The 25,613-nt window shown below is 43.3% G+C and overlaps 1 protein-coding gene across 8 annotated transcripts in view; it reads right to left on the reverse strand.

Annotated features, from left to right (window-relative positions):
• Positions 1-267: 267 nt before the first annotated feature.
• grid2ipb (glutamate receptor, ionotropic, delta 2 (Grid2) interacting protein, b) overlaps positions 268-25,613 on the reverse strand; it is a 37,425-nt gene continuing 12,079 nt past the window's right edge. For 2 of the 8 annotated variants that reach the window (XM_069691317.1, XM_069691314.1), the window contains exons 5-26: positions 23,863-24,144; positions 20,344-20,429; positions 18,364-18,433; positions 15,972-16,124; positions 15,690-15,845; positions 14,685-14,836; positions 14,192-14,326; positions 13,142-13,227; positions 12,723-12,873; positions 11,790-12,091; positions 10,503-10,547; positions 9,263-10,027; positions 8,558-8,710; positions 8,098-8,185; positions 7,508-7,597; positions 5,902-6,098; positions 5,653-5,808; positions 5,474-5,560; positions 5,254-5,383; positions 4,784-4,902; positions 3,536-3,700; positions 268-3,330 (exon numbers count right to left, since the gene is read on the reverse strand). In XM_069691317.1, coding sequence (XP_069547418.1) covers positions 3,259-3,330; positions 3,536-3,700; positions 4,784-4,902; positions 5,254-5,383; positions 5,474-5,560; positions 5,653-5,808; positions 5,902-6,098; positions 7,508-7,597; positions 8,098-8,185; positions 8,558-8,710; positions 9,263-10,027; positions 10,503-10,547; positions 11,790-12,091; positions 12,723-12,873; positions 13,142-13,227; positions 14,192-14,326; positions 14,685-14,836; positions 15,690-15,845; positions 15,972-16,124; positions 18,364-18,433; positions 20,344-20,429; positions 23,863-24,144 — 3,640 coding nt within the window. In that variant the 3' untranslated portion in view covers positions 268-3,258. Of the gene's footprint in view, positions 3,331-3,535; positions 3,701-4,783; positions 4,903-5,253; positions 5,384-5,473; positions 5,561-5,652; positions 5,809-5,901; positions 6,099-7,507; positions 7,598-8,097; positions 8,186-8,557; positions 8,711-9,262; positions 10,028-10,502; positions 10,548-11,789; positions 12,092-12,722; positions 12,874-13,141; positions 13,228-14,191; positions 14,327-14,684; positions 14,837-15,689; positions 15,846-15,971; positions 16,125-18,363; positions 18,434-20,343; positions 20,430-23,862; positions 24,560-25,613 lie in introns of those variants that run through there. The other 6 variants (XM_069691315.1, XM_069691321.1, XM_069691320.1 and 3 more) reach the window with 6 other exon arrangements.

Below are 25,613 nucleotides of genomic sequence, written 5' to 3' on the forward strand. Positions count from 1 at the left end.
AAACATCACTCCGCGAAGTACCTTTAAACACTGATGTCCTCTGGTTAAATTATACAAACATCACGAGAGGCAAACCGTTTCCTTTAGCCTGAGTTTTGTTGCCAAATGTTCTTGAAATGAATAAAATATTTGACGGAATTTTTTTCATATCGTTTAGAATCTTGCTACCAAAATACCCTGAAAACGTTGTGACTGTATTGCTCATCTCTAAATATTACTTTTTTTTTTGTTTTGTTCATCTGGAGGCACAGAGCAGTCGGGGCAGTGTTACTTTCAAGCATGACATTTTTATAGATCAAAAACATGTCCTTCATTTGAAAGCAAACAACAACAACAACAAAAAAAAGGTAAAATGATCACAAAACAGGAACAACTTTCCATGAAAACATAAAACGGTTTAAAAAAAAAAAAAAAAAAAAAAAAGGGGAACCGATAAATAAACCTAACTAGACCAACAGAGGGGTATTTAATTTCCAACCTAAATATCCAGGGAGGGTAAATGCTACCAGCTGCACATCTTAATACATTAACTGCACCAACATGCATTTTGACTGGGACAAAGAAACACTGTTACTACACTTGTAGCAGCTAGGTCTGCATTTTTACGAGATCACGGCCACCTCGTAAGCCTGACTAAAGCTGTGCGTAAAGAATAAGAGAAAAAAGGAATTTCCTGACGACGCGCTTGAATAAGAAAATAAACCAGGACTCGGGAGGACACACAAGCATACAACACAAATGAAAAAGGATGAACAGTGCATAGCAAAAAAAACCCAGTCCATTTACAATCTCGTACAATAGTTCATCGACATAAATACAACACAGCTGCAGGTACACTGTGCTGTAGATGAGTCATGTCGTCACCGTGACAACCAGAGAAGCAGGAAATAACCATTTACAGTAGGATGTTTTTCGACCAGCACCCGTTTTTTTGACGTTTATTCCTTTCTGCTGTCGTGTCTGCCAGAAGCACACAAGCTCAGTCTTTTCACATCGAAGCTGGCTTTGATCTTTTCTGTACTGCCCCCCCCCCAAAAAAAAAACACACCAAACAAAACAAAAGACATACATTTTTTTGAAAAAGATTCACTTTCACCCACACGCTCTGAAACGGATGATTCATGAGCCACATCTCTCAATGTGCTGATGTTGTCAGTGTTGCTGCGATGTAAAAGGAGCAATATTGGTCCGAGTGCTCTGAACGATGTTCAGCAAACAAACTTGCACGTGGATTTGGATTTAATTAAGTCCTCAGAGGCAGAAGAATCAAAGTGCTGATGGTGAATGGCTGAAATGGCGGCGACCTGCTGCTCAGAGGCTTCAGTGGCCTGATTGGACTGATTTCAACATGTTTGTGAGGTTTTGAGAAACAAAAGCAAAACTGTGAAAATGGCTTCAATAAACATCATCATGGGTGAAGCTGAAGCCAAAATTCAGTGTGACCACCCACAGATTCACCAGCAGCTCAGTGGCTAATGTGTCACTGTTGTATGGAGGCTAATTATGGCCAAGATTTTGGGAGGTCAAAATGATTTAAACTACATGATCTTTAAAATTCAGATCACCTAATGTTGAAATATTGTATTATTACCTTTTGATTTGGTTTAAATTCCCATCATTGCAATTTCATTTTTTTGAGTTGACAAATTCAGATAACATTAATAACCAAAAAGGATAAAGGCCATTTCATTCAGGCTTTTTTTTTTTTTTTTTTTCCTTAAGTCATGTTTAAATTAGAAATGATCTATTTAAAATCTTAGTGAATGAATTTTGCCAATCAAGTCAAATTTGAGCTACCGCACCGTTTTGGCCCCACGAACGGAAAACGATTAGTTGAATATAAGCAACTTGAAAACTTAACAAAAATGTTCAAAGATGTTAACTTCGAGCCATTTGAACTGGTATAAATACACAATATTTTCAATGCTATAAATTTGAATTTGACCATTATCTTAAAAACTAAAATCTTTGCGGCCTTGCTCGGTTTCCATAGAAATGATCAGCTGATCTTCATCGGCAAATTAGAACCAGAGCAGGATGTGGATGCCTTTGACTTCAGCTCCCCGTATGAAGAGAGGAAGGGAGCACATGTCTTTAAGTTCACAGTAAATTCAGCCCGTTCTCATTCCCAGAGCGTCAAATACTGACGTTTTGTCGAAGCTGTTTGCGTCAGGGAAATACGTCCGAGGTGCTCTCTGGCGTCGGCACCGTCACTACCCGGATCAAAGGAAAAGCTTCGGGGACGGAGTTAAAAGAGTGACAAACTCTGCATACGGAGGCGGTTGGATGGAACAAAGACACATCGTGATAAAGAAAATGTGAACATAGATTTCTTTTAAGTAGCAGTACGTTAGTTATGTAACGCAACGTACTTAGCTCATGTCATGTTTCTTTACATAAAATGAATTCATTTTAGCCCAAACCTTAACCGAGGCTTCTACTAAACCAAACCATGTTGTTTTTGGTGCCTTAACCTCAGTGGCATCGTGCCGTGAAAAAAACCCAAAAAACGTCAGTATTTGATTCCCTGCGATGAGAACAGGTTGATCAATTAGATGAAAATGAAGTCCAGATCAGCAATGGGGACACATGATGTTTGAAAAAAAAAAAAAAAAACCTCCACGATCTACTTTTTTTGTTTAAAACAAATCCTCCTGTACGGGAGGCAGCGAGTGCGCCATCAAACACCCCGTACACGCTAGCTGAACTACACTTAACTGTCGCCAGTCTACATCTACACTTAATCTTTACAATTTTCAAATATGATCTGATAGAAAATATAAACTTTATATAGTCATATAATAAACGTAGCAGGTAATCTGTAAATACCCAAATAGACCAGTTGTTGTCATTGCTTAAATCTCCCTTAAATGCAGCTTCAACATGAATCAAATGTACGTGGATGGCCTCTTGAGTGTTTCTTTTATGATCTCCCCACTAATGTGCTTTAGAAGGAGGAGTAAATAACGTCAACAGCGGCGGGAGTATTCAGTGTGCGGCGAGTTCTTGTTGACCTGTGGACAGCTGAATGTTCCTGCTCTGCCCAGCACCTGAAATAACAGCCCTCGATAATTGTGGTGATTATCTACACGTAGATACAGCCTATTTCCATTTTGTTTGCTATAGATGACGACATGGTCTCTGTTCCCGGTTGGCTTGAGTGTCTCTGTGTGTGTGATCTTGGCACTTCGGTTGTGGAGAGCAGAGTGAAAACGGAGTCGGTTTGGTCCGACACCTGCCAGGCTTTTCTTTTTTTTTCTACCAGGCATGAGGGGAAGACAGTCGGGGGCTTCGAGGGTTTTCTGGAGTCTGGGTCTCGCTGAGAGCTCTCTGGAAGATATAAAAAAAAAAAGAAAAAAGAAAGAACCCAGAGTGTCATCTGATTTATACTCAATTTATCACATTATCTTTAGATTTAGAGCACATTTATTTATCCCATAGACAGCAGCACTTTGCAGCCTAATGACTTCGTAGCTGCAGGCAGTTGTCTGTGCGAGAGCCCCAGCTCAGTACTTCGGCAGGGTAATTAGCTCACCTCAAACTTGGACATGAACTGTGAAAAGATGCCGAAGAAGCTCTCCGTGCAGGTGGACTTGCTGTCCTCTCCGAAGAAGGAGGCCACCTTGGAGAACTCTTCCATCGCTCGGGTCTGCAGAGACTCCAGGGACTGGATCGCAGGGTGGCTGTTCTCCAGAAAACTCTGTGGGCGCGAAAGAGGGCAAACGTCAAGGGTCGGTTCGTTCGTCACGAGGAACTGAGCGCGGGCAAACGGGAAAATACATAATGCCCTCCGAGGCGCCGGAGAAGCTGCTGATGTCACCATGATGTCATCACGGTTATCTCGGCCTAGGCTTGAAGGCTGTGTCTGTTTTAGAAGAAGAGGGAGCAAAGTGTGAAAGATCTGCGCATTTTCAGAGCATTATGGGAAATGTAGTGTCCATCAATTTTTGGAGCTTGTCCCATATTTGGGACTAAAAGTCAAAATTGATCAACCTCTGTTTGTTCCAATACTTTTTAAAATCTGTCTCTATTGAGTCACTAAACTTTTGGAAATGTATTACATTTCTGAGGAGCGCACAAACTAGCTATGATGTAAAAAAAAAAAAAGCGCGTATTGCTTTACAAGTCCGAGATCAGATATGCACGGTAACAACTCGAGTAATATATATTTTAAAAAAAAGGCGTTTCTTTGTTTAAGAGTTCTGTAGGCTTGTTTCAGAGGCGTTTCCAACTTGATAACATACAAGTTTTTAATCCTTTTCCTTATGTTCCTTATGAAAATGTTCAAAACATACCAAAGCAAGCAATAGTTTGACATTTTGGGAAATACTCATATTTGCTTTCTTACCAAGAACTCAATAAGAAGATGTTTTTTTTTCTGCTCTCATAACTTTCTGTTGAGTCTGAAGCTGAAGCTACGAGACAGCTTAGCGGTTAGCTGGACATGTTGTTTGTTTCATCCGTACGAAAACCATAAAGTAAAAGATACACATTACTACAGGTGTTTATGATGTGTTATGTGCTGCACTATTGTTGTTTTTAATACAATTTGTTTTGTTGCACAAAATAAACAAACAATTTAAGCTGTGTTCAGACAAAGCGAGGCCCAACGGTTTCCCGCTTTTTTCAGTCTTAATACTGAGGTCAGCTAACCGGTTGCTGGTTGTATTTAATTACACAAATTGTCAGCAATTGGTTGCTTCCATGAAAAAAAAGTTGCAGCTTACAAAACCCCCACTTATTTTTTGTTTTACAGTTAGCGTATGTAAAGCTGTCAGCGTACGCTCATGACGGAAGCGAAGTGGTCCTCCGAGGTGGGTGGGATCTTCTGACAGGCCGCCCTGATGTCCTTGGTAGTGTTGTGAAGGTCATTCAGCTCTGTCGTGATGACCCTCTGGTGCACTGAACAAGTTACACGGAAATACGAGCGGTTAATTACCAAAACAGTAGCAGTTATTGAACATACACATGATCGATCGATTTAAAAGCGGCTTCACGGAAATGTGCAAATCGGACTTAACAACCGGCAGTTTTAAGTGTCAGATTAAAATATTTCAAACCACTGCCTTGTGCCTTTTGAACAAACATGTCATAAATCTACATGAGGTTTTGACCTGCAGTGACAGCAGCACATTGTGTGTACTCTGTACAAACATTTAGCTTCTCACACAGGATCCAACCACTTCAGCCACTAAATGTTTCTCTCAAAGGAAAGCAGAGTTTAGGAGCCCTGCTGCCGTGACGTCGTCACACCTTTAGCTGCCAGGGGCACTGTTGTCAGGTCTCTGGAAAAGTTTTGCAGCTCAGGGAAGTGTTGGCACAGAGACTTGGCCAGGATGTGGAGAAAGGTGGATTTCCCGTCGACTGTTTTGGTCGTGCTCAGCTGCAAGAGAAGGAGGAAACCAATGAAAGGCCTGAAGACCAAACTCGAGATCAACACAACGTGGTTGAAGCTCAAGTGTTCATGTTGTACCTCGGTTAGGAAGTTGATCTTAAAACTGGTGGTCCTGTGGCTCTTAGGCTGCCCGTTGTTCAGGTAATTTCCCATCGCGAGAACAAACTGTTGGCAGAAAAAAAAAAAGTGCTTAATATTGCCAGTTAACACCTTCACTGATGGCTTCACAGTTGTTTCGCCTGCAGTTCATTTTTTACCTCCAAGATTTTGGCCAGTTTCTTGCTGCTCCTCAGCTCCACTGAAGCCTTGTAGATGTAATCGAACGCCACCTTCATCTCCTCCGTCCTCTCCTGCAGAGTCGTCTTGAAGTGGAGGCTCCGCAGACGAGTCTTGTACTCGGGCACCATCAGCATCTGGAACATTCAAAATGAATGCAAATCCTTCCATTCCCTCTTACTTTTTTAAACTCTGATGTTTTTTAGTTTTTTTTCTTTTCCTGTGACTACCTGGAAGATGAACTGGTCCGGCTCGCTCAGTTTGGCCGGATCCTGATCGAACTGCTCGTACTGTTTGACCTCGTCGTCGTCGGGGGCGTAGAGCAGCAGCTGCTTGATGTGGGCCGGCTCCAGCCTGTCCGTGGTCATGTTCATCAAGACCTGACGGAGCTCGGCGGGAGACAGCTTCAGATGGGCGATGAGGATGGCTGCAGGGAGGAGGAGGAGGAGGAGGAGGAAGAGGAAGAGGTGGGGAGAAGGAGCAAGATGAGGAGGATTCAGGTCTGGTTTCACATTACAAAGAATATCACTGCTGACAAACTGGTCATCTGCCTGCGTCGGCTCTTTCTCCCTCTCTTTTCTTCATATTTCTTACCATGTTTCTGTAATGTCTGGTTATGAAATCCACAATTGTAAAAAAAAAAAAATGTAATATTGGTGTTATAACTGCAGGACGAATACACGAGTTTGCTGTTTTATGTGATTTGTCGGCCATATGATCAGCTGCTCTGCAGGCAGATTTGTAATTGTATAAGGAGAATTTCAATTTCCTGTTTTTTAACCGATTCACTCTTTCCCTGTGTGTCTCTTAGAGTAATGATTCAAGCAGCCAAGTTGTAAACAATGTGTTGTTTAAAATGAGCATTTCAGTACATCAGTACATTTAAACAAAACTGTTTCATTAACATAAAGAGCACTTGTGCTTGAAATCTCACATACCAGACAAAATGAAAACACCACCACCATGCAGCACATATGTAAGTGGTATTAAACAGACAGCGGTTATTTCCTCAAAGATTTGACAAACTGTCTAACAGTCATAATGATTCCACCATTGATGGTCTTTATCACTGTTAAATTAACATATTAGTCCCTATATTTTAACAGTATACCACTTACTGTTTTATTTCTGTTAGGTTTGTTTATTAAGTCTCTGATCCCGTCCCTGTTCTTCAAATGTACTAAACCAGGTTGACTTGCTGTTATCAGGCTAAAAATAAACCTGTTCAACCTCATTCAGCTCTTCTGGTTCTTTTTCAATATCAGTTCATGACTTCAAAGCTGCAGTCACCTGGTGGTGATAATTTGCATTCTTTAAGCATAACTGTCGAAATGGCATCAAATCTTTGAGAGAAAATCTTTGTGATTATTTTCATTTCTTCTAATTGTCTTGGTGTTATGAGGTTTTTATCAACAATGTGGATCTAATATCTTGTCTAATTTGTGTGGATATAAATAAGATCTTTCAGAACTTCAGGGGATCTATGTTGTATACATTCATATAATCATATATCCTCAATGATGCAATGGACGTTTGGTTGTGATTATGTTTTTTGAGACGTGTCTCCTTACTTACTAGGAGATAGAAACTTGTAGATTGTGGCACCAAATTCACAAGAGACACATTTTCTAAATGTATATTTGGCCCTCAGTGTTTAACCCTTTGAATTTAAGAATAGCACTTTGGGCTTAATTTTACTGATCTAAGCATTCGGCCTGGAATTTAATCTCTGTTGTGAAAAATAAACCCGATCCAGTACAAAATACTGTAACTGGTATTGTTTACTGTCATCTCGCAGCCTTGATCCTTGATGTGTCACGTCTTGGTGGTACTCACAGGCGTTGTAGGCTTTCTTATGAGACAGGATCTCCACCACGTCTTTCTTTTTAAAGTTCTCTGGCAGGAAGGCTGGCTCTGGAGGAGAGACTGGTAATTTTAACAACAGTGTAAGGATGTGTTCTCCAGGCACCGGGGGTCAACACACAAACTCAGCCTGCATGCGACAGGTTGACGGGTTAATAACACAGCTCTGCCATCAGAGGCCAAACTGCCCCCTCTACTGCCACTTATCTCCAATAAATAACAGGAAGATGTGCCTTTTCTCTGGCAGATCAGTGTTATTACTGAACTATGTGAAGACAGAAAAGAAGAGGGACATATGGTGCCTTATGGAGAATGAAGTGCAGGTGAGTGGAGCAGCTTCGAAGCAGGACATGGATAACATCATAACTGCGAAGGTACAAACAAAACAGGTGATGTCAATAGACAGACACGTGTATTCAAATCATTGTAAACATATCATTTTAGACTTATAATTCCACCTAAAACAGATAAATATGATGTTGAGCATGATATGCATAAAGATATGATATGCTATTGATAATGACATACAAAAAATGGGCAACCAGAGTTACATAATTACTCACTGGATCTGCGTTGAGTCCCAAAGTGCAAGTCAAGGTCTAAGTACTTCACCATGTCGGTCAGCTTGTCGTAGTCTGAGTCCTCTCCGAGCTAAACGCACACAAGGACACACTCTGTACTCTCCGAAGGCACAGGCAAGCTTTTGTGACGTAGAAATGGCTTTTCTAAAAATCATTTATATACAGACTGATAGGGTTTGAAGTGGGGATCAGAAAGTCTGACATGTCGACAGCTGAACAGATCAAATCTGGCACGGATTGTATTTACAAAAGCCAGATTGTTCCTTCGACGCTGCCGTGACTCATCGGATCACACATAAGGAGGTCTTTCCAAATATGGGAGGAGAGACGTAGGAGGAGTGAGAAAAGTCACAGCCGAAGTGAGAACATTCACAGGGTTGTATATTCATATAAAGCGCTGAACCACAAGGTGAAGAAAGAGAGGAGAGAGATCACCGCTCACCTGACCCCAGATCGTTCCCTCAGAGTTCTCCACCTGCTCCCAGCGCAGCCTCTTTACGCTCATGTGGTTGGCGTCGGAGGCCTGCGGGCCCGACTTGGGCAGCGGAGGCGGGTCACAGGGTGGTGGTAAGGGTGGAGGAGGAGGGGGTGGAGCCTTGGAGATGCAAAAACACGTAATTTACACTTAAGACACAGTGTTCTTGTACAGTACAAATACAACAGTTCACAGCTCACTCAGCGAGTCTGGTGTTTGGATCTCAGGGGGAAGAACTCATGAGCTGCTCGTAGGCACTCCATCAGTTGCAGCTAACAAAATAATTAAGAACATTTATGTCTAATGTGAGATCCCAACAGAAGTGAATCCTGATGTTGAGGCAGATGTTGATTGAAATTGACCTTCTTTTTCTGGCACAATTTCTTTAACTGTGTTTTTATTTGCTCTTGGAATGAGTCACAGACTGGGTGAGCTGAATGGTTTCTGTTCGTCCACCATCAAGGTTTCCCGTTTGCATGCCAAGCACCAGAACTGTAAGGTGCTAGTTTGTATGATACAGTTCTTGTTATTTGTATGCGACACCTCTGTTGCTAGGTGGTCTTTGCTCTGCTACTGCTGAAGGGATATTTTCTGTTCTGGCTGATACTTACGTTTGTGTCACGCAAACAAACAAAAGATTTAAAAAAAACTTAGTGTGAATGCAGGTGTTACCTGTTGTGACTGGTGTTCCTGCCGTGTGCTTTCGTAGGTCTTAGTGTGACCGGGGAGGGTGCAGTGAGAGGCGGCGGACTGGGAGAGCAGCGGGGAGCCCGCGGGGCCCTGGCTCGGACACTGGGACGGGCCGTGGTCCTCGAGGGACGGCGGCAGCGGGCCCTGGTAGCTGTGTTGGTGGTGGAGCTGGTGGTGCCTGTGCAGGACGAGCTGACTCGGCCTCAGCAGCTGAGGGGAGGGCTGGGGGGAGGGCTGGCAGATGGGCTGGGGCTGGCTGAGCTGTCGGGGCAGGTAGCAGGGGCGAGACGGCTGGGCGGCGCGCAGGGTGGTGGAGCCCAGGCTGCTGGTGTGGACGTGCGACAGGCGGCTGGAGGTGGTCTGGAAGCGCTGGTAAGTTTTCTCCGCCTCCTCTCGGGTGGGGAGCACCTTGTGCATAGGAGAGCGACTGGACAGGAGGGTCCTCGGAGGAGGCGGAGGAGGGGGGATGATGGGGTGGTGCGGATGGAAGGGCATCCGGCTGCGAGGAACGTGCTCCGGAGAGAAGCGGACGGGTGGGAGGGGGTCGGTGAACTGGACCGGCGGGGGGATCAAAGCCTGGAAGGGCGGGGGAGGCGGTGGGCTCTGGGTGGGAGGTGGTGGGATTGGTTCTGATGCAGAGGAGTAGGAGGGAGAGGAGGTCTCGTCGCTGCTGCTGTGATCCTCGCTGCTGCCGCTGCTGAGCCGCCGAGTAATGAAGCCAAAGTCCTGGTCCTCGTGGAAACTCATCTGGAGGGAGGAGAGGGGCACCATCAGACCTGATGACCTCAGTGTTCACCTCCACACACTCTAATAATACACCGCTATCAGTGCTATACTCATCGAGCTGATTCTCAGGTATTGGTCATTTTTAGGTGCTTACTTTTTGCTGCTTGCATTATTGGATATCTAGAAACAGAAACTTACTCTGCTGCCTGCTTATGTTTACAATGAAAACGCTATATTTAGTACAACATAAATACAACAAAATAATTGCATTAAATTGTCTACAGTGCTCCAGCCCATTTATTTATTAAACACAAGAAATGTAATGTAATAATGTGTTTACTGTAAACTACAAAAAAAAAAACACAAAAAAAAACGCAGCTACAAAGTTTCATGCTTTAACATCAGCCAGCACTTTAATATATTCTTAGATTTCTATCCAGAAACAGGCAGATGTTTTTAGACTCTACTGTATAACTGAGTATCATGTTTTACTTACAGCCACACCTCTTCTTCTGAAACCATGACAACCACCGTGATATATCTGTTCATGTGACACAAGTGTTCATTGTAGCGTACATTAGAGCCGCTCTAATGTAAACATGCAACACTACAACGTAATTAATTCTGCAGATGTGAATTCTGCAGATGTGAATTTGCTTATGATTTATTAATATTTACAGCATTAATTATTTATTAGTAAGCAAATGCACAACCCACAGGTCGTCTCTTAATGATGCTATATATACATATAACACTTCAGCTGGTGCTACGGTTACTATCATGTTAGTATAATTACTATGAACAAACAAGACCCCTGCAGTCTCTGCTGGCTTCTACAGTGCATCTTTTATTTTACACTATGACATATTTCAACATTTTAAGTTTGTGGCAGTGAGTCATGATTGTTCATAGAAATGACACTAGGATATTACAACTAATTTAAAAATGACTTATTTGTATTTAAATATGATATGATTCTAGCAGCTTTAGATTTAATATAATCAATATCCACATTATTCTTTCCCCTTGATACCAGACACATAAACTGTGTGCACAGATTGCAGTTATTCCTCCCACTGAACCAGAATCGGCAAGAGTTTGATGCATGGAGGGATTATGAGAGCTGAAAACAGCATCACCACTCAGTCTTACTGCTAAAGGCCCAAAAATTCATTTCATCACAGACTTTGATAAGTCTATAAAACTATAGAGGTTTGACAATTGCAAAAGTTACCCAAGGCCTGGAGACAAGCAGGTATATGACACCTTAAATGTGTTAATGTGAACATACTTTTCTCATATTTTGCTATTCAATTGATTCCGTTCCTACTGAAAACAAGGCGTTTTAAACACCTAGAAGCTAAAGAAGCCATCAGTCAGTTCTTTTGGATTCATCATTTTTTTTTAGTTTTCACCCTTTTATAAGCCACAAATGAAATCTATCTTGATCGGTGGTGCAGCCACAAACAGCACAACTTGTCCCTCAATTGTCCCTTTTTCTCTGTAACAGAAAGCAAAACTATGATCCCATTATTCTGTATCGAGGGTGACAGGTCGTGTGCCGACATTTCCCCAAAGAGCTCAGAGAAAAGCTAAAACACTGGTAGTTTCCATCTGACCCTCACAGTCGGCAGTTCAGTGATGGAATAACTGAAAGTCTCTCTCATAAATCCTAAGACATAAGGAAATATAAAAACATGCATTCTACACTACTGTTATTCTAAGTTACCTCAAAAAGCTTTAATATAAAAGCAATTCATTTGCTTAATTTTTTTCCCCTCACCTCCTCATAGTCGTTCTCCCCGGGTACGAAGTCATCCACCAGCTTGACCCGGTGGCCCAGCTGCTCGCTCAGCGCGTCCAGGAACTTGTCCGTGTCGCGGCTGCGAGGCGGCCGGGAGAAGGTGAACAGCTTCTTGCGGCGAGTCAGCGTGTTGGGACCGCTGTCCGAGGGTTGAGGGGAGGCGGGGGGGCTCTCCAGGCTGACGTAGGGGTTGGAGTCCACGCTGCTCTGGTGGTGGATCTCGTACACGGGAGTGGGGAGAGGCTCCTTCCAGGACAGCGACAGGCCGGATTTACGGTTACCTACAGAGGAGGACATCAAAGGTATATTTTAACTGCATAACTTGGCTTTCATTATACCACTAACTCCCTCTAGAAATGATCTGTGACATTCTTGCTCACGTTTCCACCTCGAGGATCACGTCTTCTGAGAGGTAACCATGGCAACAACAAAAATATATATATATACTACAGGCTTATATGCACATAGATTGTAGGATTTGAATGAGGTCTAACACATTCAAAAATCAGTGCTTCTCGTCCCATGATCACATCACAATCTGCTGCCTGTGATGACACTTTGTTCACTATAAACGCAATGTAGTAGCTTGTGTTTACAGAGAATGTGATACGATGTGAACATGGCATCAGTCATGTGCCATCACGGTCCAAAATTGTGTTTTTCATCACTGTACTATATCTGACTTCAATAATTCATGAAGCAAATGTTGATCCTTGGTGGCTCATGGCTGCAAACCACTGATGACAGCATGTATCTAAAAGCATGTATTTTCATGTGTGTGTATGTATGTGTGTGTGTGTGCGTGCGTGTGTGTGTGTGTGTGTGTGTGTGTGTGTGTGTGTGTGTGTGTGTGTGTGTGTGTGTGTGTGTGTGTGTGTGTGTGTGTGTGTGTGTGTGTGAGCCCCGGAGTACCTGTGAAAGAGGAGAGTGTGAGGGGGGAGAGAGAGCGGCCGTAGGCCTCAGTCTGTCCCGGCCCCTCGGGCTCTGCCGAGGAGCCGCCGTGCAGCGGAGACACACTCTTCCCTGCGTACACGTTCCCCAGCTCCGTGTACACACCTGTCATCTACGGGTGGAGGCACGATGAGCGGGTTAACACACAGTCGCTGCGCTACATTTGCTTTGAAGGTCTGCTGCTTCGAAGCGTTTCAGGAATGACAGGTTAAATGCAGCCTCCAATCAAATTTAATAGCACATGTGAAATTGCAGTAATTATGAGCAGACCTTCAAATAATGTGAGACCAGAGAGCACGGGTAACATAACTAAGCAACTAAGCATTCATAATGCTAGTTGCTAGGCAGCTTAGGCGCTGAAAAGCTGCAGGTATACCTACATGATTGAGGTCAGGGGACTCGGGGAAGGAGGTTCCGTCTCCTGACTGCCTTTCCTCCGGGCTCCCGGATTCATCGACATGAATTCCTGAAGCACAATAAAGCATGAAGAGTGACACGTGGACATAAGCCTCCTCCATCCATCCACCTCCAGGCAACAGGAGACAGGATGAAGCAGAGCAGAACAGCGTGGAGGAGCGAAAGGCAAAAGCTTGGCTCTTGGAGGAGAAGTGAGCGATGGCAATGGAAAACAAGGGAAACCATGAGTGTAACACCTGAAGCCTGAGATCAAACGGAGAGCTTGGGGAGCTTATCAAAAGCAAAGGCAGCTGAGACACGGAGGTAATGCATGAACTGGTGATGACCATTTTTGTCTCGTGAAGCCTTCGAGTCCTCAGAGAATTTGCCTCGCACACATCTTTTATAGAAACAGTCTACTGCATGTTGTTATGATTAGACACAGTCCCACCTGGGAGCTGACCACTGCAAACACAGCCGTGTTAGTAAAGGAGTTTAACTGGAGGATGGATACCAGGGAATACCAGAAGAGTAGAAACTGCTGAAGGGACTTTAAATTTCTCATTTACTGCCACTACCTCCATTTTCTTTGTAAGTCTGTGGATTCAACCCCCCCCCCTAAAAACAGAGCTCACTCTTTTAGCTCCATTTTTGGTCCCCACCTCGTCCAAAGTGAAATATCTGGGTTTTTCGCAGCTAAATGTTCAACAGGTATTAGATTAATCGTTAACTTTGGTGAGTGTGCAGTGAGTTTTTTTAACTTTTTTTTTTTTTTTTTGCTAAAAAAAAAAGCACCTGAAATGATGCTATAAGAGTGGTAAAATTAAAATAGAACATTAAAGTTGCGAGCCGGACAAAAAAAAAAAAAAAAGAGCTAAACCTGGCTCTAAAATCCGACAGACGCAAATAATGAGGTTTTGTTGCAGAATAACACTTTCTATGAATCCCTCAACCCCCTGTAGATTATACTGATGTTGTGCTTTGTGTTTTATTATTATGAACGTCTCACTGGGATGTTGTTACGTGCTGCGTACCCATTCCCAGGTGAGTCCCGATGATGCAGTCATCAGAGCTCCTCTCTCGGAGGTTGCTGCGGTACGATGTCCCCGTCACACGCATAGAGCTGCTCCGCCGGTGGTGCTCCGTGCCTCCATCAGGCTCTGAGACCGCTTCAAAAAACACACACACACACACACACACACACACACACACACACACACACACACACACACACACACACACACACACACACACACACACACACACACACACACACACACACACATTCACCATCACATTCTGCTATACTTTGTTAATTTACAGGCTTATTACGTGTGACCTACTCCTTTGTGGTTGTTTTGACTTTTTTTTAAAAAGACAGTACGTGTCTGAAAAATGATTTTCATCTTGTAATCAAAATCAAACTGCTGTTTCAAATCAATGAAACAATCAACTCCGTGCTGGTTGCTCGTATTCAGGGTGTTTCCCCGAATGCACATCATCCCCATACGGTGTTTTCTGGCTCACCGTTGCTCTTGATACCAAGGAAGCGCGACAGTTTGCCCTGGCAGCGCTCCTGCTCGTCGTAGGTCAGCAGCTGGTAGATGAACTGCCAGATCAGCTGCTTGGCCGGAGTGTCCAGCACCGGAAACACGTCTACGATCAGGGTGTCCACGTTCCTGGAAACACGCGCATACACAACATCGACTTTACGTAACCGACCTCTGTTTACCGCTGGGTAATTGATATCCATCCAACGAACGGATTTGGTATCGTAGCCGAGTAGCTGAAAATGAGATGCAGGATGAAGACAGATCGTGAAGAGGTGGGAGGATAACAAGGATGTCAGTTATGGTAGGAGATTTATGCCTCTTGGGTAGATACGGTATGCACGTACAGTAGATTTCAACTGGTATATGTGCTTTTCTTCCTGCTGCATCACATGTTTGCATCATCTGCGGAGCCATCCGTCTCTTCTCTCCATCCCTTCACCATTGAGACGATATCATCAGAGCCTAATGGGAGGTGTTAGCTTCCTGCTTATCTGTGTGCATGTTTCTTTCTCTGCTCTCTGTGGTAAAAAAAAACAAAAACCCAGCTGTTTCCTCAGCAACAGCTTGATTTCTGTGGGTGTAAGTTAGCTGCTTTAGGGAGTATTACCAAAAAGATGGTGACAGATGCTGCAAACTTAATTTAAGGCTGATTTTGTTTCTACTCTCTTTTGGAGCTGCCAACTTTGTTTACAAATGTTCCTGATTGAAGCTGTCAGAGCATTTTAAAGATGATGATGTTAAGCAGAAGTAATATTAATTAGATTCAATTTATAGCTGTGGATTACAGCGTTTTCTCCCTTAGAAATTCGTACAGCCCAATATCGAACTCACCAAAGTCCCTCAAACACTCTCCTGCAGCTGCTTCTCTCTTCTGTCCTTTTGATTTTGCATTGGCCGACATGTTTCATGCATCCCTCCGTCCTCTCCATCTGCTTCTGACCCTGTAGACTCTCTGCTCTCTACCCCTCCACCCACTCACCTGTGCTGGAAGAAGGTCTCTAAGGACTTGCAGACAGTGTATCTCTCCTGGATGGTCAGCAGATGCTCCAGCTGCTGGCTGAAGGTTCGCCCGTGGACTTTGATGCTCGGCGGGAGAATCTCTGCCACCCACTGCAGAGAGCTGAGGGCCGGAGACCTGGACAGCAGGAACAGCGGAAGACTATCAATACTTTTCCATTCATACTTTCATGCTTCTGCTTCATTCTGCATCTTTATTAAAAAAGATACAATGTCAGATTTGAGATTTTCCATGCGTACTGACCTAGAGCGGGGTAGAGCGGCGGGGGTCAGACTGGGGGTTTCCTCTGGGTCGGTTTGGTCTGAAGAGTACTCAGATGGACCCTCCTCCACCACCAGAGTGGGCATCGCCCCGCTGCCCTGCAGCATGGACACCACCTTCTCATGGGAACAGTTCCTACAGCAAGGGAGGAGGGGGGGGGGATTAGTGAGCTTGAGAGAAGCCGAGGTGAAGGGTGCAGAGCTGATGGCTTTTAGCTATTAAGCAGACTAAATCTATTGCATGTCTTCTAACAAACTCACTGAATCATAAGACAGTGGTTCCTAACTTTGTTGGGATTGTAACCCCTTAAAACAACATTTAACCTGCTGCAGAGGTCGACCAGTTGTAACCAGAGAAACCAAATGACATTTTTTTTCTCTTCTAATTTGGTATTTCAAGAATTTTCAGACTTGTACAGTAAAGAAGTAAAGATGTAAAATTTCTGTCCAGACTTGACTCTCAAAAGTGAGAACATCTTGTTCTTTACATGATGTATGAACAAGGTAAATCCAAGCCATGGCCCTGGACTCTGTGGTTTCAACAACCTATTCATCTCAGTTTTAAAATAAACATTACCGAGATGAGATGTTTTTTTCAGTTTCACTACACCCAAGATAAAGACTGCAACAACAGTTGTCCCCATCAATATAACAAATATCAAATTTTCCACATTTTTGTTCACCATATGTTCACTTTGCACACATAACGCTAAATCGCCCACATATCACGGACGTTGTTTACTTTCTCTCTCTGGTGAACAACTCCCACTGTTTCCCTGATCACCTCCCACTGCTGCGGCACCATGTTATCAGGCAGAGCAGGGAAATTAAACAGCGCCAATCAAATCAGTAAATCAAGCAGCCACGGGAACAGCCCAGCAATTCTTCTTTCACATGGCTACCAGGGTGGCATCCCGAGTAACAATGGTTCTTCACACAGCATTGGAAATGTTGACTGATTGGTTCATATGTTGACTTTGCCGAGTTCATAGGTACAAATCAGTTTCATCCGTGCTGAATTTCTGATCTGTACTCCCACATTAACTCACTGAAAAGGCAGAAGGTCAAGAAGTTGTAAAGTCCACCACAGAACCACGATGACTCCCACAAGAAAAGTTCTGTTTATGTAAAGGCTGTGATCACGTGCATCACCACAGGCACACTTACTGTAAGTGCTCACAAATGTGAAGGTGTGTGGAGTTTTGTTTCATTCATGTGGGGGAAATTATGAGTTGTAAAAACTCCTGACTTTTTCTGTCCCACACTATCAGGTCAAAGTTTTTGTAACCAAATATCTACAAAACGAATGACTAATGACCTAATTTCCAACTTTTGACTTTATTGCTAATTAGCTAATTTGATGTTTATTGCTAAATTACAACCTTTGTGTTTATATCTAATTGGATTTTGTTTTTGTTTATTGCTAATTTACAACTTTTGAGTTTAGGGTAATTTTCTAAATTTCAAATTCTTTATTGCTAATTAGGATTTTTTTTTTTGTTTTTTGCTATTTACAACTTTTGAGTTTATTGCTAAATAGCCATTTTTGGGGTTATTGATGATTTACAATCCTTATGTTTATTGCTAATTTACAACTTTGTTGTTTTTTACTAGTTAGAAAACAGTGTTTTGTGCTTTTCAGATGTTAGGATGCTAACATTAGCATGTAGCTCAAAGCAGTGCTGTATCTGAGCACATCCTTGCAAAGCAGCTAGCCTGTTGACTCTTATGGCGGTTCTGGACTAATTGTACTTCCAATCTTGTTCTTTCCACCGAAGCAAAGAAGAATTAGATCCATCCATCCATTATCTATACCCGCTTTATCCTGATCAGGGTCACGGGTGGGGCTGGAGCCTATCCCAGCTCACATTGGGCGAAGGCAGGGTACAACCTGGACAGATCGCCAGTCCATCACAGGGCCAACACGTAGAGACAGACGGAAACAAAGACCATTCACGCTCTCATTCACACCTAAGGGCTATTTGTAGAACCACCAATTAACCTGAGGTGCATGTTTTTGGACGGTGGGAGGAAGCAGGACGACCCGGAGAGAAGAAGAGTTAGATGTGATGATACATTCTGGTGAGTTTTAACCATGTCTGGGCCTCCTGTGGAGGGCTGATGCAGTACACATACTCTCTCTAAGTTGAAAAACTCAGCTCAGAAACTGACATACTGGTGAAGAAGAAACTGACAAACTCAAATAAAAGCTGTGTTTGTGAGAGAGCTGATTTCCATACAGCCGACGGCCTCTGTTGGAGGAAAACAAGCCCTGGTTTCTAAATACACTGCCTAAGTTCAAGAACTTGGACAGGCAAAATACTACCAGCTACTACGACTGCTAATAATAACGGCGCTTTCCATTTATGACGAACCTCATGTCCAGTCCATTAAGGAAAAGGATACGGTTGCCTGGTTTCAGTCCACATTCCTCAGCAGGACTATCTGAGAGGGAGACAAAGATGGCAGAAAATCAAACATCAATTAGAGACTGAAAAAACAGATCCTGGCACAACATGTCCGGCTAACAAGGTGCACAGAACAGACGGGCAGAACGGGGAGAGATGGTGACTAATGTGATGCTGTCAATCCGTGTGTGACATCCAACAAAGCCCATCAACAAACGAGATGAGCGCCATGCTAAATCTTATTACATAAGGAAACAGTGCTGTCAAAATAATCCCCGGTGGAATCTGTTCTGCCTGCGCTTTACCCGTCGCCTCCTCATCTGTCAATTTACTGCTGAATTTCCCTCACACTGAATTGTCATGTCATCTGGTTTTTTTTGTTTGTTTTTTTAACCCAAACTTTATAATAAACTTCTCATTCGATAATGTTGCAGGTTTTTGCTGTCCGACTTAGTAGCTTTAAGTTTTTGGTTTCCTGGTTATCGGTAAAGGATCTGAGTTTAGATCACGATGAGAGATAAGCCATCCACCCCCACCATCTCCATATCAACCTCCATAAGGCCCACTGAGTCAGTCCGCTCTAGCTGCTTCTGCACATGTTGGTGGGAGATGATGGTGGGCGGTAACAGTGCTGTCATCGTCAGACACACACGCACGCACGCACGCACGCACGCACACACACACACACACACACACACATACCTCCCTCCTCATCAAGGAATCTGGCAGATTCCCTCAACAGTAGCTTCGCTGCCTCTTGTCTTTTATTTCAGACAGCAATAACCGTTAACCTTTTACTGCGGGAAATATAAAGAGTAATTAACAGATTCACCACAAGCTCCGAGTAGCAATTACCCCCAGAATTACTTCACGGAGAGTTTGGATAATATCTCCAGTAGAAAAGCAGTAGAAATAGGTCAACTGGAGGCACGTTGACTTTACTGATTAAAAAAATGAAACAATAAAAGTTACATTGCTGATCTGGAAGAGGGGAGCCATTAAATAAAGCTTAATAGTTACTCGATGTTTTGACGTGAATCTACAAAGAAAAGCCATTGCAAGCTATAGCAGGTGGTAGAGATAAGAGTAAAGACACATTTAATACCTTAAAGATAGTTTGATGTTTTGGGAAATATGCTTATTTGAAGATCACCTGTCATGTCTGTGGGATAAATGCTGTTTGAAAGCAGAGCCAAGAAACAGTTAGTTTAGTGTAGCACAAAGATTGAATATTCAAACAGCTACAGTATAGCTGGACTGTTTTCTGGCCCCACCGACAAAACCACAACTTGACTTTTTTACATTTAAGTTTTTGTCCAGACTAAACAAAGAAGATGACACATACTAGTTAGGAAGCTTTAGAGGAGCTGGTTGGTTGTTTTTGTTACCTTTGTGCAGTGCTAGCTGTTTCCAGCATTTGAATTTTAAGTTTCTAGAAGTGTGACGTGCTCCTCTGTGGATGTCCATTAATTAGACAGCCACAAACAATGAAAGGTAGTCAGTCTGAAATCTGTAGGAGATATTCAAAAAGTCATCTTTTCAGCATGACGTGCTGGTACAACTGTTTTAACCCCCAACCTTTGAATCCAGTAAAGTGCATAAAACATTGAACAACAACTATGGATAGTAATTCGTTGCTGCTGCAAAGCAAAGCCTGTTCCCAGTGTTTTCCTCTCAACGTTTCATTGGTGAGTCAGACAAATCCACTTCCTGGTACACTCATAGTCACACACACACAAACACCTCCTGATCACCTTCAACCTGCAGCGGCTGGCACCACAACAGACTCGCCCACATAAAAATGCATGTGCCCCCCCCCCCATCCCTCCCTCGCCAGCCGACACAGAACAGGTCCGAGCACCACACACACACACACACACACACAAGAGAGAGAGGAGGCGTCCATCAGGGTTGTGCTCTGCTGTGTTTCAAATAAAGAAGCAGTACCTGGGATGACGGAGTCGATGCAGACGGGGGCGTGGCCTCGCAGCGTGAAGCCGAAGTTCTTCTTCCCCCTGTAGACGCGGATGATCCTGAGGACGAGACGCAGGCAGGAAGTCAGATCAATAAATTATTAGCAATATAAAAAAAAAAGCTTTACAGATTTCTGAAAACACGCTCATCATAACAACATCTTAAAGGAAATCTGTCCTTCAACTTTTGAAATTGTTGAGTTGACACAAAGTTTAACAGACTTCCTTATTTGTTTTTGTCAGTGGCTGCAGTTTTGTCAGTGTGGCCTTTGTAATTGTTTATGTGCAAAACATTTTTTGACTTTTGAATTCTTAGCAGTCCCTCTCTCCTTTTATGACATTTTCAGATTTCTTACATCAAATCACAATCAAAACTATTCTGCTTTATTTAAACCTTTGATCGACCAATCCACCATCTACTATCAATTTGAGCAGAGATGCAACCCATGACATCCATTACACGAATGTCACAAAAAAAAGTGTTAAATGCCAAACAGAATTTCCCTCGGCTCTAAGTGATGTCTCAAAGGGTCGTGTTTTGTTCAACCAACAGTCCAAAATCCAAACAAAGAAGAAAGAAAAAGCAGAAGAAGAATGTTCTGTCTGATAATACACTCCATGGAAAATAATCTTATCTACGGATTTAAAGTCCAGCTGGTCTTGTTTTTTGTAATAAATGGATCAGCTAGTGCTTTCTCAGGCAGATCATTTGACTTAGATCAAGTAAGTATCACTTGCCTTTTACTGATAAGCACCTTCATCTATATTTAGGGTTACTTTTAACGAGATAAAACTGTCAACCATCTACTTCAAGCATGTCTTGAAAATAGCATTACTAGAACTATAAAGACTTTCGGAATACTTTCAATTGTCAATAAACATTCCTGGACTTTTGTGGTGGATGAGGTTGGTATGGTTTGATTCCTGGTTCCTCCGGTCCACATGCTGCAGACACTGAATCCCAACATGGTCCTGATGGCAGGCAGGACTCCACCATTAGTGTGTTTGTGAACAGTTGAATGTGAAGCAGAAAAGATTAAGGTCTGGTTTTAATTGAAATATGGGTTTAGGCCTATGTATTTCAAGACTTGCTTCAAGCAACTACATCACCATTATGAAGTAGTTTTTCCTTTGAGATTTATTCTCTTGTTATTTGGACTTCATTTTTTCAGTGTGCTAACATTAATCATTTGATATTATTCCGTGTGTTTTTCAGTGAATAGTTTCAGCCCTGCTTGTGACGTCATTTTACCTTCAATGGTGCTTAACAACCTCTCCGTGAATGAATGGGGAGCCCAGCTGTCCCTGGAGTGAGCGCACGCCGTTTAATTTTTTGTTTTTATTTGTCACTTCCTGCAGGTGGGAGTTTGAACAAGGACACGACGCTCTATTTACTGCAGTCCAACTTTGGGATTTAGCCTGACAAAATGTATTTTTTTCTGTTTATATAACAATCCAAACTGGTGCAGCTTAAATGCCACACATCCTTTTGTGTGTGTTTCTTCTAATTCAACCAGCTTCCGGCCTAAATAGAAACAAATCGGGACACATACAGCCGAGAGGAAAAAAAGCTTTGACTTTTTGCTGATGGTGCTGCTCCTCTGTCACATTCTCCTAAGCGGAGGAATACAGCGAGGAACCTCCCCTTACATCAAACATGAGACTTGTGCTGTCTATCCACGGCAGGTTGCCATGGAAATGACTCAAGGCAACACTGCCTTGGTATATAAACAGGGGGAAGACAAAAAAAAGACGGAGGGGAGAGAAAACAGACAAATGTATTCTTTGATAGCCGCGGTTTAAAGCAGTTATGTAAGACGAGCTAAATGCAGAGAGGCACGCTGGGTGCTGTCTGTCTGTGTATTTGTGTGTGTGCGTGTGTGTGTGTGTGTGTGTGTGTGTGTGTGTGTGTGTGTGTGTGTGTGTGTGTGTGTGTGTGTGTGTGTGTGTGTGTGTGTGTGTGTGTGTGTGTGTGTGTGTGTGTGTGTGTGTGCGAGAGGGGTGTTGGTGCTGCAGAGAGTGCTCACCATCAGCCTTGAGCACACTCAACGAACTAAGTGGGTATGACTATCAGGCTGCTCAGGGCCGCTCCTGATCCCTGTCAGTTTACACTTCATACATATGGATGGTTTCACATGAAGTGAACTCAAATTCACAAAGAATCAATCAGTGACTACTTAATGAAACCTACTGAGACGCACACAATTGGCACGTTGTACGCAACCTCCGATTTTGGACCAAAAGGACAATCGCCGATCTATATGGATTGATTTTGAGCATCTATATCAATAGATCATTTTGTAAACAGCTTAAACACATCCAAGGGATAATTCATTCAAAAAGTGCTGCATCTCTTTGTCACACATGTCTATCTACACCTCTATCTATCTGTACCTTTCTAAATATCTTTCTATTTGTGTTTCTCTGCCAGTCTCTCCATCTCCTTATCTCAATACCACTACCTATATTTCAGTGGGTAGTTCCATCTCTCCATCTTCTGTCTATATTTTTCCCTCATCTTTTCTCCGCATCTCCCTCTTTCTCCATCTGTACATCTCCATCTCTCTGCATCTATCTTCAGCCCACCACTGTGTCTGTTTATCTTGTCCTCTATCGATACCCGTCTCCCTGTTTCTGCCTATCTCCCTGTCTGTCTCCATCTCACCATCCATCCATCTTTCAAGTTACAGTGAAGACATAACAAGTGTTACACAACACTCTCTGGGTTTATTTAGTTCGGAGAAGGCACCAGCATGCGGCACAACTTCTTGTTGACTGTGCCACTTACGCCACATGATGTAATCTCTCCACCGTGACCAGCCCTCCTATAGTTCTGTGACGTGTCGGTTATGATCACACTTGACATGAACAGCTACGTCTTTTCTCCCTCGTGTGGATGAAGATGAATGTCGGAATTTAGTTCGTTCGATTAGTGTGGGAGTTCACTGACACTCTTGTAATCCTGCACCAAGTCCAGTGTGGTGTTATTGATTAGGCTGTCATCATGTCATCAGTGGGATAGTGGGTGGAGGAGGAATAGGAGAGGCGGAACGGTCAGGAGTTCAGGACTAACATGCTGAACAGGTGAGGAGGTAAAGAATGGGTTATTTGGCTAAATGAAATACACATCTAAGCACTTCCTGTCTTGTATTGTAGGGTACAAAATGATCTTCATACGTACACAGATTTGAGATTTTCTAACTACAGCTTTGGAATAAGACTCAGGGGAAGACAGGAGCTTTAGGACGGAGGAATCAGCATTACAGCCAGAAGAAAGCAAAGCAAAGAGAGGCAGGGTGTCTCCTGCTTCACGTACATTTAAAAAATATTTTGCCTGCAAATGATCTCAACAGAAAGTGACTCCTTGGCTGTTGATACTAACCTGTTGTCAGGCTGTATCCCACTGTAAACAACACTTCAAACAGAGCCAGACAAACTCAGAAGCATCATTACCTAAAAACAAATCTGTAGTCTCACTCGTGTGTGTGCTCACCTCTGATTGGGTCCGATGGGGGGATGGGGCGGCATCCCAGACGTGGACTTCCTTAAGCCCCTTTCTCTCTCTGCCTCCCCCCTGCCTCCGGGTTCGCCTCCATCCCTCGGCACCGAGCTGGCCCGCTTTGACCCGCGGTGGCGGTCCGAGTGGTCCTCGCTCCGACTGCGCCGGATCCTGCCCTGCGGCTCGCTGATGCTCTTGCTGCGGCACATCCGGTTGATGACGTTCTGGGAGACGGCCTCATCGAAGCGCTGACGGTGCTTCTTGGGGACGAAGATTCTGGCAAACATTGGTGGCATGTGAGGAAAATAAAATCAAGTGAGCTGTTTGTCCACGAGAGGTTACCTCAGAGAACGAAAAGAGCAGGAAAGAGGATGGATCTACATCCCCATCCTGAAAACATAATTTAAAAAGTCTTGGGTTTCCAGTGAAATAACAGCCAGCGCCAGCAGAGATGAAAAAGTGATGAGCACCACTGAAACAATTCTCAGAATCCCAGTCAACACTGATTCAACTCAACAGGCTTCCCCGCTTCCAAGTCTCAGATTCGAAAGAAGGAAGAAGAGCTTTTGAGAACAAGACAAGTTAAATTCAAAGCTGTGGAGAAAAATCTATTTTTCTCTGAGGAGAGAGACGGTGAAGAAACCGTGACGACACTCGCTGCTTGCTGGAGTCTCACTGCTGCAGCGTGAGGTACCAGAGCCAGAATACAGCAAGAGAAAAAGGTGTGGGAGTGATCGAGCATGGGATTTCTCTCTCTCTCTCTCTCTCTCTCTCTCTCTCTCCCTCCCTCCCTCCCTCCCTCCCTCTCTCTCTATCTACAGCACCTCATTCTCAGCCTCTCCCTCACTTCCGTCCACAGTTCACGTCTGTGTCACTCCGTCAGTGTGAGCGCAGAGCGGGAAGCTGTCATCATCTTGTCGACCTCGGACCTCACCAAGGTCTTCCGTTCTCACAAAGACACTCACAAGTTAAAAGACAAGAACAATTGACCAGATCAAAAACGGCATTCAGTCAGTAGGTGGACAGATGTGAGCTAAATCAATCGCTTTCATTTAAAGTGTGGAGAACATTTAACACTTACAGCACCATATCCATCTAATTGAGTACTGCAGCAGCACTTCGAGTGTCATTCTGATTTATATTGTGTGTGAAATCTGAGTGGATTATTTGAAATCCATTACAAATTTACAAAAAGACTAGGGCTGGGTACTTTTTAAAATGTTTTCAGTACAGATGTGCAGATGTGCTACTTGAGTTTTGTTAGTACAGTATTACAAATTTCGTACTTTGAAGAAAGTCAAACTTCGCGACCCTTTTTCCCTTTAACAACAGAAGACAAAGTTCTAAAGTGAAATCTAATTTAAATATAAGCAGCTACACAAGAACATTACGTTGAGACTAAGTAGACAATCGGTTTTGCTACAAGAGTTTTACAGGCACATTATAGTTGGTGCCAAAAAGGTCCAAAAAAGAAGTGTGAAACTCTGAACAATTTTCATCCTAAACGGTGGCCAAAGAATTTTCAAATTAAGGCGTCTGAGGAAGCTGCAGCTGTTTCAGAAATGTTTTTTGCTACTGCTGCCGGACAGAATCAGTGTGTTTGTTGTGCGTTTTAAACAGAGGGCACGAAAAACACGTTCACTTCTGGGTAAAATAATTCATGCTGCAGATATTTTGGCGGGTGATGTATTCACATGCTGAGGATATTTCCGGTCAGTGCAGAACGACAGTGTGCGGTTTGATAA

This window comes from Brachyistius frenatus, unplaced genomic scaffold (assembly GCF_029030835.1).
Source record: "Brachyistius frenatus isolate BFR_SWC_R1_liver_20210118 unplaced genomic scaffold, ASM2903083v1 Contig_11, whole genome shotgun sequence".
NCBI classification, from domain to species: Eukaryota; Metazoa; Chordata; class Actinopteri; family Embiotocidae; genus Brachyistius; species Brachyistius frenatus.